Source organism: Sus scrofa, chromosome 4 (genome assembly GCF_000003025.6).
Source record: "Sus scrofa isolate TJ Tabasco breed Duroc chromosome 4, Sscrofa11.1, whole genome shotgun sequence".
In the NCBI taxonomy this organism is placed as follows: domain Eukaryota; kingdom Metazoa; phylum Chordata; class Mammalia; order Artiodactyla; family Suidae; genus Sus; species Sus scrofa.
This window is the reverse complement of record NC_010446.5, coordinates 93,523,052-93,536,073: the sequence shown is the minus strand read 5'-3', so window position 1 is coordinate 93,536,073 and position 13,022 is coordinate 93,523,052. Positions and strand designations below refer to the sequence as shown.

The window sequence follows — 13,022 nt, the reverse complement described above, 5'->3', positions numbered from 1 at the left end:
TGGACACAGACACAGATGAAAAGGAGCGACGTGCAGCTGTCCTTGGAGGAAAAGGTAGTGGTTGGTCAAGGAAGGCTTCCTGGAGGAAGGCAGTGTGAGGCAGGGCTGGGGCTTGGTTAAAGGAAACCCAATTTGCATAGTAGCTTCAGGGCTGGATATGGTTGGGGGACCTCAAGACAATTTCTTAGGAGGAGAATAAAGTCCCAGAAGTGGCAGAAGTTGATGTGGCACCTGCCTTCCAGTCGCTCACAGACAGCAGACGGGCTCTTGACAGAGAACATCAGCGCCGGACACCCAAACACCAGGGCCTCTGCATCGATCCTGCCTACTTCTCCTCAAAGCCAACTCCTCTCTTCTCCAACCTCGAGACTAAATATTCTCTAACCAGAGCTGACTGCTGCAACCCAAACTCGAGCTACCAGGAGAAAATGGGCTGGGTTTTCGGCCCCCACATGGCTTCACATGCTCACATTGCAGGAGGAAAGCGTCCGCAGGAAGGCAGAGAAGGAGGCAGTGGGTGGACTATAGGCTCTCGATTCATGAGGATTTCCTGCCCAGCTGACGGCCAGGAAATCCACCCTGTGGTCGAAACAGCAGCCCTCAATCTGGCCTGCCTCCCCAAAGAGGTGGAAATGGAGAAAGGTGGAAGGGGGTGACTGGGGAAGCTACCTGGTTGTCTGGGCTCCCACTGGGCCCACAGCTCGACTCCCTCAACCCGTCTCCCCTCCACCCCTGTCCCCCATCCCCGCCCCGGCCCATTTACTTCTCTGAGCTGTTTTTGTGTCCTGGTTGGCTCTAACGACTTCTTGCCGGATCTCTTCCAGCCACAGCACAGCCCCGGGATCCCCTGTCACCTGGTAAATTAAGAGAGATGGGACAAGCTGAGAGCCAGGCTGGTCTCCCCAGGATCCCAGGCCCAGCTGCCCAGGGGAACCAAGCAGCAGGTAGACACCAGGAGCCACAGGAAGGGCAGCCTCCACTCTGCCTGCTTATCTTGTGTAGGCACAACCTTGCCGCCCCCTTGCCTTGCTGCCAGGCTCCCGGGTCTTTCCTACCCTGCTTTCAGGCCCATGTGTCAACACGGCTTGGCCGCAGCGCCCCCAGAACTCTCCTAAGCCCTCAGCAGCCACCACCTTCTCGGCAGCTCTCTTCCCCGCCCTGGTGCCTCAACTATGCTCAGGGGGAGCCCACACCAGAGGCTCCAGCTACTTGCCCTCCTCCCCATCCCCCTAGACCTCATCTCACAGCTTCTCAGGGGGATCCTGACCCTGAACTCCACCTCCCCCTTCCCAGTCCTCTCCACACGCCCCTCCCACACAAGACAGGGAAGACAGCACGTAACCACAGGTCTGGTGAGCCTGTAACTGCCATGCTGCCAGGCTCGTTCCCTCCCTAGCCTGACCCAGCGCCAACCCCAGACTCTATGTTAATAGATTGACCTTTCTAAACTAACATTTTATTTAATTGATTTATTTATTTTTGCTTTTTAGGGCCGCGTGCGGCATATGGAGGTTCCCAGGCTAGGGCTGAATCAGAGCTGCAGCAGCCAGCCTACGCTACAGCCCCAGCAACGCAGAATCTGAGTCATGTCTGCGACCTACACCACAGCTCGAGGCAACACTGGATCCTTAACCCACTGAGCAAGGCCAGGGATCCAACCCGAAACCTCATGGATACTAGCAGGGTTCGTTACTGCTGAGCCACGACAGGAACTCCCTAAGCTAACATTTTATGGAGCACTGTGTTCCAGGCACTTTCTCATGAAGTAATATTTGTAAAGCACATAAGAAAATGCTTGGCACAGAGTGAGAACTCCATCAGCATTAGCTGGTACTCCTGTCATATGATCTCACTTAAACCCCATAATTCTGAGATAAGCCAATTGTTATCATAAGCTTGTAGGTGAAGAAAGTGAGGCCCAGAGAGGGTAAGTAACACGTGCAGGCTCAGGTGCCAGGATGCAAACTCAACTAGTCTGGCTCAGGAAGCCCAGCCCTCAGCCACTCCCTACATTGCCATCTATTCCAGATGTTACAGGTTCAAAATCCTGCTCCATTCTTCAGCTCACTTGGGTTTTGCTTTGTTTTGTAATTTTAGGGCTGCACCCGTGGCATATGGAGGTTCTCAGGCTAAGGGTCGAATTGGACCTATAGTGCCGGCCTATACCACAGCAAACAGCAACGCCTGATCCTTAAGCCACTGAATGAGGCCAGGGATCAAACCTGCATCCTCATGGATTCTAGTCAGATTCATTCCTGCTGAGCCACAATGGGAACTCTGCTCACTTGGCTTTTACCAATAGGGAGGTAGGACCAGGGCATGCAGCATTTTGTATGCATATACGAAGGGCTCAGGGACACGAGAGATTTGCTGTAGGTCACATGGGTAGACTGTCAGAGCAGGGAATCCAGCCCTGTGGGTCCCAGGCCTGTGTTCTTCCCATGCACAGGGCCTTACCATCCTCTGTGCTGGCACCCAGAGCTCTGCCCTTCTTCCCCCACAGCCAGATCGGAATCCCTTCTATCCCCCTGCCACCAGAAGGGACTGTGTCCATGGGACTGCCTTTTCCAGGGTGCATACTGGGCACAGTTCTACCCATGGGGGATGTTCTTCCTGTTCTGGTGATCAACTCGGCCAGCCCAGACCTCACCTGCACCTTCTGCCTTTTGGCCGCCACGAGGAGGAGATGGTATCGAGGGGCAACGGGAAGGCTGACATCGTCCAGGCCAGCTGCGGGAAGCAGAAGGGAGGACAGGGTCTTCTCGGGGTTGTCCTGGTCCAGAGCCTCGTTGATGAGGCTGACCGCAAGGACCTCTGGGAAAGAGAAATCTAGGTGGGCAGAGGCCCCAGACTTATGACTAAGGGATAGGGCTGTCCACGTTGGGCCGTCTTTCCCCAGTCCTGGAGTGCACTCACGATCGGTCTCTTCCTGGACCTGAGCATTGACCTGGCTCACAGTGGCCTGCAGGTCATTCCAGCTCAGGAAGGCGCCATCCACTCCACGCACCTGTCGCAGCTTCACCAGAGCATCAAAGTACCTGGCAGCAAGGTGAGTGAGAATGAGGGGAGCAGCATGTGTACCATCAGCCAGAGGTCAGAGGAAACATCTGAACTATTTTTTTTTTTTTTTTTTTTTTGCTTTTGAGGGCTGCACCCATGGCATATGGAGGTTCCCAGGCTAGGGGTTGAAAGGGAGCTGCAGCTGCTGGCCTACACCACAGCCACAGCAACACGGGATCTGAGCTGCATCTGTGACCTACACCACAGCTCATGGCAACGCTGGCTCCCTAACCTACTGAGCAAGGCCAGGGATTGAACCTGCGTCCTCATGGAGAGTTGTCGGGTTCATTACCACTAAGCCTGGGAACTCCTCCAGGACATCACATTCTCCTGGTTCTCTTCTCACCCCACAGGTTGTTTTTAAAGTCTCCTCTGCTGGTTCTTCCTTCATCTCTACCCCCTGAAGCATCCATCCCAAAACTCAGTCTTCAGGCCTCTCCTCTCTCCATGCTCACATCCTAACTGATCTCACCTAATCTCATGGCTGGAAGCACCATATTCCAATGACTCCCCAAAGTACACCTGAAGCATTCATATATGCCAGCTGCCTCCTCAGCATCTCCATGCAAACGTCCAACAGCCACCTCAAACCCAGCAGCTCACATCTGAACTCCTGATTCCCCCCACTCAACCTGCCTCCCCCAGTCTCTCCCATTCTGATAAATATTCACTCCAGTTTCTCAGGCCAAAAAATCTGGGCGTCATACCCAATTCTACGCTCTCTCACACCCATATCCATCACATAACCAAATCCCTTCAGTTCAGCTTTCAGAATATATCCCAAATCTGGCTCCTTTTCACCACCTCCACTGCCACCACCCTAGGCCAGGCCTCTATCAGCTCTCGCCCAGTCACTCCAAGAGACATTTAACAGGTCCTCCTGCTTCTTTTCTTCTAACCCTGTAGTCGATTCTTGGCAGAGCAGCTGGAGAGATCCTGTTAAAAGTAGGTCAGATCACCTCCCTCCTCGCTCTAAACCCTCCCGTGGCTTCCTTCCTCGCTCGGATTTAAAGCCAGAGGCCTACATGGCCTGGCCTCTGCTACCTCATCTCCCATTATTCTCTCTCCCTCTGCTCCGCCCCATGGCTTGCTGGTGTTCTTTGAACACACCAAGGTTGCTTCTTTTTCAGGGTCTGTGCCCCAGATAGCTCATGGCACAGATAGCTTATGGCCTTTAGGCCTCTCTCAAAATGACCCCCTTACCAAAGAGGGCTTCCGTAACCACACTGTGGAGCAGAGACAAGCTGACCCGGCACGTCCCTACCCTCTAGCCCCTTAGCTGTTTTATTTTTCACCATGGCTCTTCCAATCATCTGACATGTTTGGTTTTTTTTTTTGTCTGTCCCCCTCTGTGAGCATGTAAGTTAGATGAGAGCAGGAACTGGGTTTTGTTCACTTTTGTTTTCCAGCACCTAGAGTAGTATCTGGCACATGAGTGGGGACTTCAACCTTTGTGATGAAAGAGTAAATAAATGGAGGAAAGGACTGTGAACCCACCCGTTCTGAGACACGCAGGCCAGAGAAGTGCACATAGACCCAGAGGGTGGGCCTGGCCTCCAAAACAGGGCATCATGCAGAAAGCTAGTCTCCAGGCAGAGAGCGAGAACTCAGAGTCTTGGCTACATTTCGCTCCATCACCCATCCCCGCTCTCAACATGCGGCTAAAACTTTCTCACCGCTGAGAATTCTCTCCTTCCACCTCGGCCAGGCCTGTGGCGGGGTTCACCAGACTGCTCCAGAAGCCACTGGCATCCCTGGCCTCCAGAGCCCGGTTAATCAGGACCACGGCTGAGAGCATCTCCACGGCCACGAAAAGCTCCTCTTGGCCAAGCTCCTACAACAGAGGGAAGGCTGATGAAGGGCCTGGGGGCCCCACCCGCCATCCTACCCCCGAGACACTCTCACATCCCAGAGTCTCTATCTCATAAGGCCCATGGCCTAATCCATTCACTATTAATCAATCATACTCAATACTTGAAAGTGCTTACTACGTGTTCAATATATTAAGTGCTCCATGCACATTATTATTTAATTTTCATAACAAGCCAAAGAGATAAACACCACTAATATCCCCATTTCACAGATGAGCCCATAGCTAAGTAATATACGTTAAACCAAACTGCTGGGTACCAGAGCCCACACTCAACCTGTGACTTTGACCTGCTCCTTTCTGGTCCCTGCTACACATCAAGAACTGCGTTAGGGAAAAAAAAAAAAAAAAAAAAAAAAAGAATTGCACTAGGACCTAGACGCACAGGCTCTGGCCTCTTTCCTGCCTAGTCTTCTCCTCTTTCTCAAATATCTGCTTCTGCTATTCCCTATCTGGAGCACTCTTCCTGTCCCCTACAAACAGAAGGCTGCAAATAATAATAATAATAATAATAATAGCTAAAACTTTCATGCCAGGCTCACTTCCAAGCACATATGTTAACTCATTTAATCCTTACAAAGATACTATGAGATAAATATATTATTATTCCCATTTTATATATGAATTGAGAGGCAGAGAAGGTAAATAACTTGCCCAAGGTCACAGAGCTGGGAAGTAGCAGAAGTGGGAAAAAAAATTTTTTTTTTTTAAATTTTTTTTAAGGGCCACACTTGCAGCACACGGAGGTTCCCAGGCTAGGGGTCGAATGGGAGCTGCAGCTGCCGGCCTACACCTCAGCCACAGCAATGCCAGATGTGAGCCACATCTGCTACCTACACCACAGTTCATGGCAACGTCGGATCCTTAACCCACTCAGCAAGGCCATGGATCGAACCTGTGTCCTCATGGATACTAGTCAGGTTCATTACCATTGAGCCACAATGGGAACTCCAGTAGAGCTGAAATTTAACTCAGGCAGCCTGGCTCTAAAGCGCACAGCCTTAGTTGCTATGCTTTACCTCTTGGGACTTATTTTATGCTGCTTCCTTGTACCATAGTCTCATACATTGAGAACATGCCCTCCCTGAGAGTTGTGCCTGGAGTCGATGCTCTATAAATGCCTGCTGTGGGTAGGATTCTCTCCTGAGTCTCTTCTCTTCCAAGAAGTCTTCCCAGACTTACCCTGAGCTCTGCCCCCTCCGTTTCCCTAGTTTGAAGTCAGCTATATCATTTACATCAACGACGCTTCTTTCCCCATGGCTCCGCCTGGACTCGGGTATGTTCTAACTCCTGTAACAGGCCGGGAAGGCCCTGTGACCTCACTGTCACAGAAGCTGTATGGACTGGGGGAGGTGGGACAGCAGAGGGGTTAAAAGCATCAGCTTCAAGGACATTCAGCTCTGCACGCACTCCCAGCTCTGTCAGCTACAGCTGTTTTAGACAAGTTACTTAACTTCTACATCTGTTTCCTCATCTCTAAAGTGGAAATAATAATATTTACCTTATAGAGTTCTTTTTGGATTAAATCAGTGTTTAAAGCAGTGTTTGCTCAAAGGTATTTGCTATTATAATATATTCAACATGACAGGATGGTACCTTCCTCCCACACCTAGTCTCTTGCCAGCATCTAAAGGTGCCCTCCAGGGGTGCTCTGATTCCTGCGGCTGTTTGGGAACCCGAGAGCTGGACCCTCATTTCTAGGGCTTACCCCCTGTTGCTGCCGCTGCAGCACTGCCAGCTCCTGCTGGTACATAGCCGAGGCAAAGGGGTACACTGGAGGCAGCTGGGCTTCAGGGCACATCAGCTCCTTCACAGTGTCAGCTGCCACTCCCCTCTGGATGGCTTTGTTGATCCTCTTCACAGCCTGGAGCACTGCAGGGGAGGAAGGAGAGAGGCTATACAGGCTGGGCATCCAGTGCCACTTCCACTCACCCAGCTAACTGGATTCTGCTGGGGATCTCAGGGGAAATGGCTCTGAAGCTCTGCTAGTTTCAAAATGTGTTTCTTCTAAATGTTCAGGAGGAAAAGGGGCTGGGTCGCTTTAAGAAGAGGCTCCGGAGGAAGCAATTTGTCAGGTCTAGAAGTTGAGTAGCTCAGCAGGTGCTGGAGTGGCTGTCATAGCAGAGGTGAGTTCCTAAGCTGGTGCGCACAAGACTGACAAGAGGCTATGGAGCACAGCTAGGATGAGGTTAGTCAAAGGGCTCCAGGGACCCAATCTTGACAACAGCACAGAGGAAAGAGGAACCAGCTCCAAGGTGGAGCCATTTAGGCTGCAAAAGGTGAGAATGGCTAAAAACAGGCCGTGGTGCATCAGTGGAGTTTGAGTTTTGAAATTCTGGGGCTTGTAAAATGCCAAGCAGATATGGGCATGGACATCAAGGGAAAATACGGATGCAAGATGACCTACATGGCACCATTGTCATTGCTATGTGAGAGGCAGTTCTCCTCCCCCCAGTGCTCTGGCAGTGCAGGGGAGGGATTCTAGGTGGAAAGAGGAGGACGATTTCACAGAGGAGGAAGCATTTGAGGTGGCTCTGCAGGATGTTTTCATCTGCTTCCACAGGAGAAAATGTAGATCTGTAACCCAGAGCCCTGGAGGCCTGGCGGGGGAAAAGGCTGGGGGCACTCAGGGAAGAACGGGTTGTCCCACTCGGCTGGGCTGGTGGGCTGCAAAGAGAAGGGTTGGGGGAGACACTGGAAAGGCCTCACCTACCACGCTGAGGAGACGGGACTAAAGTCCAAAAGGTGGAAGAACCCATGAAGGGCCGAAGATGTTCAGCAAAGATAGGATCGGATCTGTGCTTCAGAGATTACTCTGGCGTGAGGAATGAACAGAACGATAAGGCAGGCAGTTAGCCAGGAGTGGCCTGGGGGCGCCGCGAGTTAGTGCTGGAGAGGCCCTGCCAGACAACGGTGAAGGGTTACTGAGCAAGTCCAGACTGAGGCAAGCATGTGCGCCAGCTTCGGTGTCTGCAGGCTGCTGTGTGGCACCTCGGCACTCTTCATGCCTGCTATCCAGACGGATCCCCTTGTAGGGTGACGATCACTAACTCACGTCCTTTTAATAAAGAATTATATCTGGGAGTTCTCGTGGTGGCTCAGGGGTTACGCACTTGACTAGTATCCATGAGGACACAGGTTCGATCCCTAGCCTGGCTCAGTGGGTTAAGGAGCCGGCATTGCTGTGAGCTGTGGTGTAGGTTGCAGATGCAGCTTGGATCCAGTGTTTCTGTGGCTGTGGCGGAGGCTGGCAGCTGCAGCTCCAATTCGACCCTAGCCTGGGAACTTCCATGTGCCGTACCTGCAGCCCTAAAAAGAAAAAAAAAAAAAAAAAAAAAAAGAATTATATTTGTCTGTCATGTTAAGGGAAACTGAGCTGAATCATGAGTTTCTCATCTGGGCCGTCACTATATTTCAAAAGCTGAAGGAACTCAAGCAGGTTGAAATGGTCAAAACACAGCAGAAGAGCCTAGAAGGAAAGTGCCTACCCCAGGAGTCCAGCCTGGTGCAGGACTGCCTGTTATTATCTCCAAGGCTTTAATGAACTTCTCTGTAGCATCCCCCACACAGCCAGGAATAGGGCACACTATGTGAGGGGCTAGAAAATCAGGCAGCGGTCTGCACTGCTCTACGTAGAAGCCAGCAGGAGTTACATGCCTTTCCAAGAGCCAGTGATACACCCAAACCAGGCCATGGCCTAGAGACGACTTACTGGCTTTTTCCTGATCACCCTTTATGTTGGCTGCAGCCACACCAGCTTGGACCTCTTCCTTTTCTAACAGCTCCACCAGGCCCAGCTCCTGGAAGAGAGAAGAGCTGCAGTAGAAGAGAATCCTCCTGGGGCCATGAACATGCTTCAGCAGCTTCCGGCATGAGCCCCAGGTCCACCCAGTCACCCATCCTCAATCCCCCCCTCCCTTTGGCAGACCAGCCTGGCTCACCCGTCCCCATGAACCCATCTCTTAACCTCTGCCTCTTTCTTACCCAGCAAACATCTGAGATAACAACATTGGCAACACAAATATAGTGTCTGGGAGAAAGTTAACAGCATTGAAAATACGACTGCTAAGTTGTGAAGCCTCAATTCAGCAATGGGGGAATATATCACTGCCCCTGGGATTGCCCCTGGGTACCTGCCTCTGCCCCCAGTCAGTATGAGAAACCCTTAGAAGGCAGAAGCTGATCAGTCTGGTCCATTAGGCTTTGGGGCAATTTAGCCATTTAAACACGTAGTCAGCACTTACTGAATACAGAGAACTGACAGTGGTGATGCCTAAGTAAGAGGCCTTTCCCCATCCTGTAGGCAACAAGAGGTGGCATGACATTGACAGAGCCTGACCTGTGCTTTCTGCTCTCTGTCTGAGCTCAGCTGTTCCAGGTACCAGTCAGCAAAGTCTCTCCTCACTCCTTGCAGGGCCAGGGCAGGGTCTTGAAGGGCCGCAAGCAAGGCCTCAGGGCTCTGTCTTTCCAGGGCATCATCAACAACTTCTAGAGCCCCATGGACTGAAAAGACCAAGGCTCTATAATGGATAGTGTGCGAAAGTCCACCCCTCAGCATCCCGAGGCAGCCCTCTGCCTGCCCACCCAGGGTTATCTCCACTCTTGCCCCCTGGGCTCCTGGGCCCATTTGGTCCAGCCCAGATCCCTCAGCTTGATCTTCACAGCCTTCCCATCTCACCGCCCCAGACCCTGAGGACATCCTGACTCAAACAGGCAGATGCATACTCCACCCTGGGACTTCAAGCAGCCTCTCCTGCCTGGATCCCCGCCCCCAATCCACTCGCCACACTTGCTTTTTTTCTTTTTGCTTTTTTTTAGGGCTGTGCCTGTGGCATATGGAGGTTACCAGGCTAGGGGTCTAACCAAGTCTAACCAGAGCTACGGCTGCTGGCCTACACCACAGCCACAGCAACTCGGCATCTGAGCCGCATCTGTGACCTACACCACAGTTCACGGCAACGCCAGATCGTTAACGCACTGAGCAAGGGCAGGGATCGAACCCGCAACCTCATGGTTCCTAGTAGGACTCGTTTCCGCTGCGCCATGATGGGAACTCAGCCACCCTTTCTTCTTGAAGGACCCAGACCAACTGCCCCCTGCACCAAAAGCTTCTGTCCTCTCCATGGGTCTCCATTAAAACAGAAGCCCCCTTGTCAGTGATTACTTCTCCAGACATTGCTAGCTGGAAAGAAGAACACACGCTGCCTTGACCTGGATCTTTCCTGGAGATAAAGACTGGCCAAAGTGAGATCATGGGCCTTCTGGCCTAATAGAAGTCAACCCCCAAACTCCCTCTGCAGGGGCTTAGCCCTCGAACCCCTCCTGGCCTGTCTCGCTTACCATTGACACGGTTGATATTGCCCTGGATTTCAGCCTGGGTTAGGTAGCAGTCATAGACGTCCTGGCTTTCTCCATCATTCTGCAAAAACTACATTGAGAGGGGAACCTGGGAAAACCAATTCAATCGCTCTTATTCCTCTCTCCCTGTCTCTCTTTCTTCTTCGGCAGGCCTTCCCAAGGACAAACATCAGAGTGGTTGGAAGGAATCTGGGGAAATCATGGGATCTAACCTCCTGGCACTGACACAGCTAAGCTGAACGAACCTTTGCATCTCCAGTCCAGTCCCGCCCAGCCCTGCATTCCAGTCTCTCAGCTCTGCCCAAAGATCCACGCCATCTCCCCTCTGGAACCCTTTCCCTTGTCTCCTCTTTGGAATTCTCATTCTCCTGCGTTCCTTTTCGATCGCTCTAAAATAACTGACAAGTTACAGTTTCTCTAAGCAACTTTGGAAACCAGAGACAGGACACTCAAGATTTTTCCGAGCCACCCAGCTTTTTGGTCTCTGCCCTCCAAGGTTCCTTACGTGGTTCCTGGCATTGGCAGTCTTCTCCATCTTGGCCTGAGCCAGCAGCTCCTGGTAGATGGCTGCCAGAGGCTCTCGAAGATTCTCCAGCAGAGCACTGGGATTCTGCAAGGCAGCCAGTGTGTCCTTGACCACGCCTCGCTCCACTGCCTCATTGATGGCCAGAACAGCTGCGTGGACTAGGAGGAGGCACGGAAACAAGGTTAGGAGGCCAGAACAAACCCCAGTCCAGTGGCAGCATAGCCAGCTGCAGGCCACTCCGACATCATCTCCTTTTTCCATCCACAGGGCCCAGGCTAGCCAGGTAGCCTGATGGCCCTGCCTCTGAGGAGACGCATCCAGAATTGGATGTAAGGTGCTAGAAGGCTTACAGTCCTCCCACACTCACTGAGCTACCCCAGCAGGGGAGCCTGGTTTCTACCTGCAGCCTCATCCACCGAAAGTTCATTGGCCAGGATGCCCCCGATCTTGCTGAAGGCAGGCAGCTGGAGGCCGTATTTGGCCAGTTCAGAGGCCATGTTGCTGAGTTCTTCAGCTGCAATGATACCAAAGGGGCCCTTCATCAGATCCAGAAACCCCAAGACCCTGCCCAGACTCAAGTGGGCAGGGGATACCGCAGGGGCCCTTCATCCGGTCCAGAAACCCCAAGACCCTGCCCAGACTCAGGTGAGTGGGGAAGGAGCTGAGCTTACCTGTGAACTTCACTTTCCCATATAGATCGTGTATCTGGGGGGCCAATCCCAGCCGGAAGAGGAAGAGACTGGGAAAGAACGGAAGGCATTGGGGCTTATTTGTTTTGACATGCTGCCTCTAATAGATTTGTGGGAGAGACTGTGGGGACCTGGAGAGGAAGGGCATTCAGCATCTGCCCTCGAGTCACCCCCCATCCACAGGGAGAGATGTTACGGAAAGTCAGCCCAGGGCAAGTGCCAGAGCAGATAAATGAGATGCCATGGGAAGTCTGGGACTGGGAAGCCTTCACAGAGAAGGACACACTGCAGCAGCAGGTCACCGATGGAGATGGAGGAGGGGAAGGGAAGTGCAAGCAGAGACCCGCCGAGCTAAGGCACGGAGGCCTGAAAGGATGTGGGAAAAGAAGTCAGGCAGAGATGCTGTGGGACACAGGAAGTGGTCCATCACGTCCTATGATTTAGCCAACTGGTTGCTGATGGCTGGCTGTGGGTAGGACCAAACAATCTTTACCGTTCACAGTGACTAGCACGTGACACTCCTGAGACATCCTACTCTGACTCCTTTGCTACCCAGTCTCAAGCTGAAGACTCTTCCCTGACTGCCACTGTCCCTTCACCCACACAGGCCACACACAAATGTGCCCTCAAGCAGGCCCATCTGAGATTCAAAAGCTCACTCTCCTGGAGTTCTCGTCGTGGCTCAGTGGTTAATGAACCCAACTAGAATCCATGAGGATGCAGGTTCTATCCCTGGCCTCGCTCAGTGGGTTAAGGATCCAGCGTAGCCATGAGCTGTGGTGTAGGTTGCAGATGCGGTTCGGATCCCATGTTGCTGTGGCTGTGGCGTAAGCCAGTGGCCACAGCTCTGATTGGACCACTAACCTGGGAACCTCCATATGCCTCGAGTGCAGCCCTAAAAAGACAAAAAAGGAAAAAAAAAAAAAAAAGAAGAAGCCCAACAAGTATCCATGAGGATGTGGGTTTGATCCCTGGCCTCGCTTAGTGGGTTAAGGATCTGGCATTACTGTGAGCTGTGGTATAGGTCGCAGACGCAGCTTGAATCTGGTGCTGCTGTGGCTGTGGTGGTGTAGGCTGGCAGCTACGGCTCTGATTCGACCCCGAGCCTGGGAACCTCCATATGCAGCAGGTGCGACACTTAAAAGACGAAAAAAAAAAAAAGTTCACTTTCCTGAGAAGTGCTCCTTGTGGTCAACCCTCCATCCTTCCTGCTGCAGTGTTAATTGCTGCTGACTGCTGGTTGTATCTACCCAGAGGAACCTGGATGACAAGTTGTGGTCTCACCTGAGTGCGTGGATACAGTAGACCACCCGGGGCATGTTCTTCTTGTCATAAATGTCCGTCGTCTCTGGGAAGAAGGTCTGGGGGGAAAACCGGCCGATTACTGCCATTGGAGATTTTAAGCATCACTAAATATGGAGAGAGGGGCTGAAGAATGGGGTCTTCCTCTCCAACCTGGGGTAAGTGATCCTTTGTTGCCTGAGGATTCTGGGTCAATCCCCCAACTCTTTTTTTTTTT

General features: G+C 52.2%; 1 protein-coding gene across 2 annotated transcripts in view; it reads right to left on the bottom strand.

Annotated features, from left to right (window-relative positions):
• The window catches only part of IQGAP3 (IQ motif containing GTPase activating protein 3), a 60,917-nt gene that overhangs the window by 20,842 nt on the left and 27,053 nt on the right, over window positions 1-13,022 (bottom strand). For both annotated transcript variants that reach the window (XM_021089671.1, XM_013996957.2), the window contains exons 5-16: window positions 12,788-12,864; window positions 11,486-11,553; window positions 11,215-11,328; window positions 10,794-10,972; window positions 10,271-10,358; window positions 9,270-9,433; window positions 8,643-8,730; window positions 6,639-6,802; window positions 4,737-4,894; window positions 2,917-3,038; window positions 2,651-2,814; window positions 764-854 (exon numbers count right to left, since the gene is read on the bottom strand). In XM_021089671.1, the coding sequence (XP_020945330.1) occupies window positions 764-854; window positions 2,651-2,814; window positions 2,917-3,038; window positions 4,737-4,894; window positions 6,639-6,802; window positions 8,643-8,730; window positions 9,270-9,433; window positions 10,271-10,358; window positions 10,794-10,972; window positions 11,215-11,328; window positions 11,486-11,553; window positions 12,788-12,864 (1,477 nt within the window). The remainder of the gene's footprint in view (window positions 1-763; window positions 855-2,650; window positions 2,815-2,916; window positions 3,039-4,736; window positions 4,895-6,638; window positions 6,803-8,642; window positions 8,731-9,269; window positions 9,434-10,270; window positions 10,359-10,793; window positions 10,973-11,214; window positions 11,329-11,485; window positions 11,554-12,787; window positions 12,865-13,022) is intronic.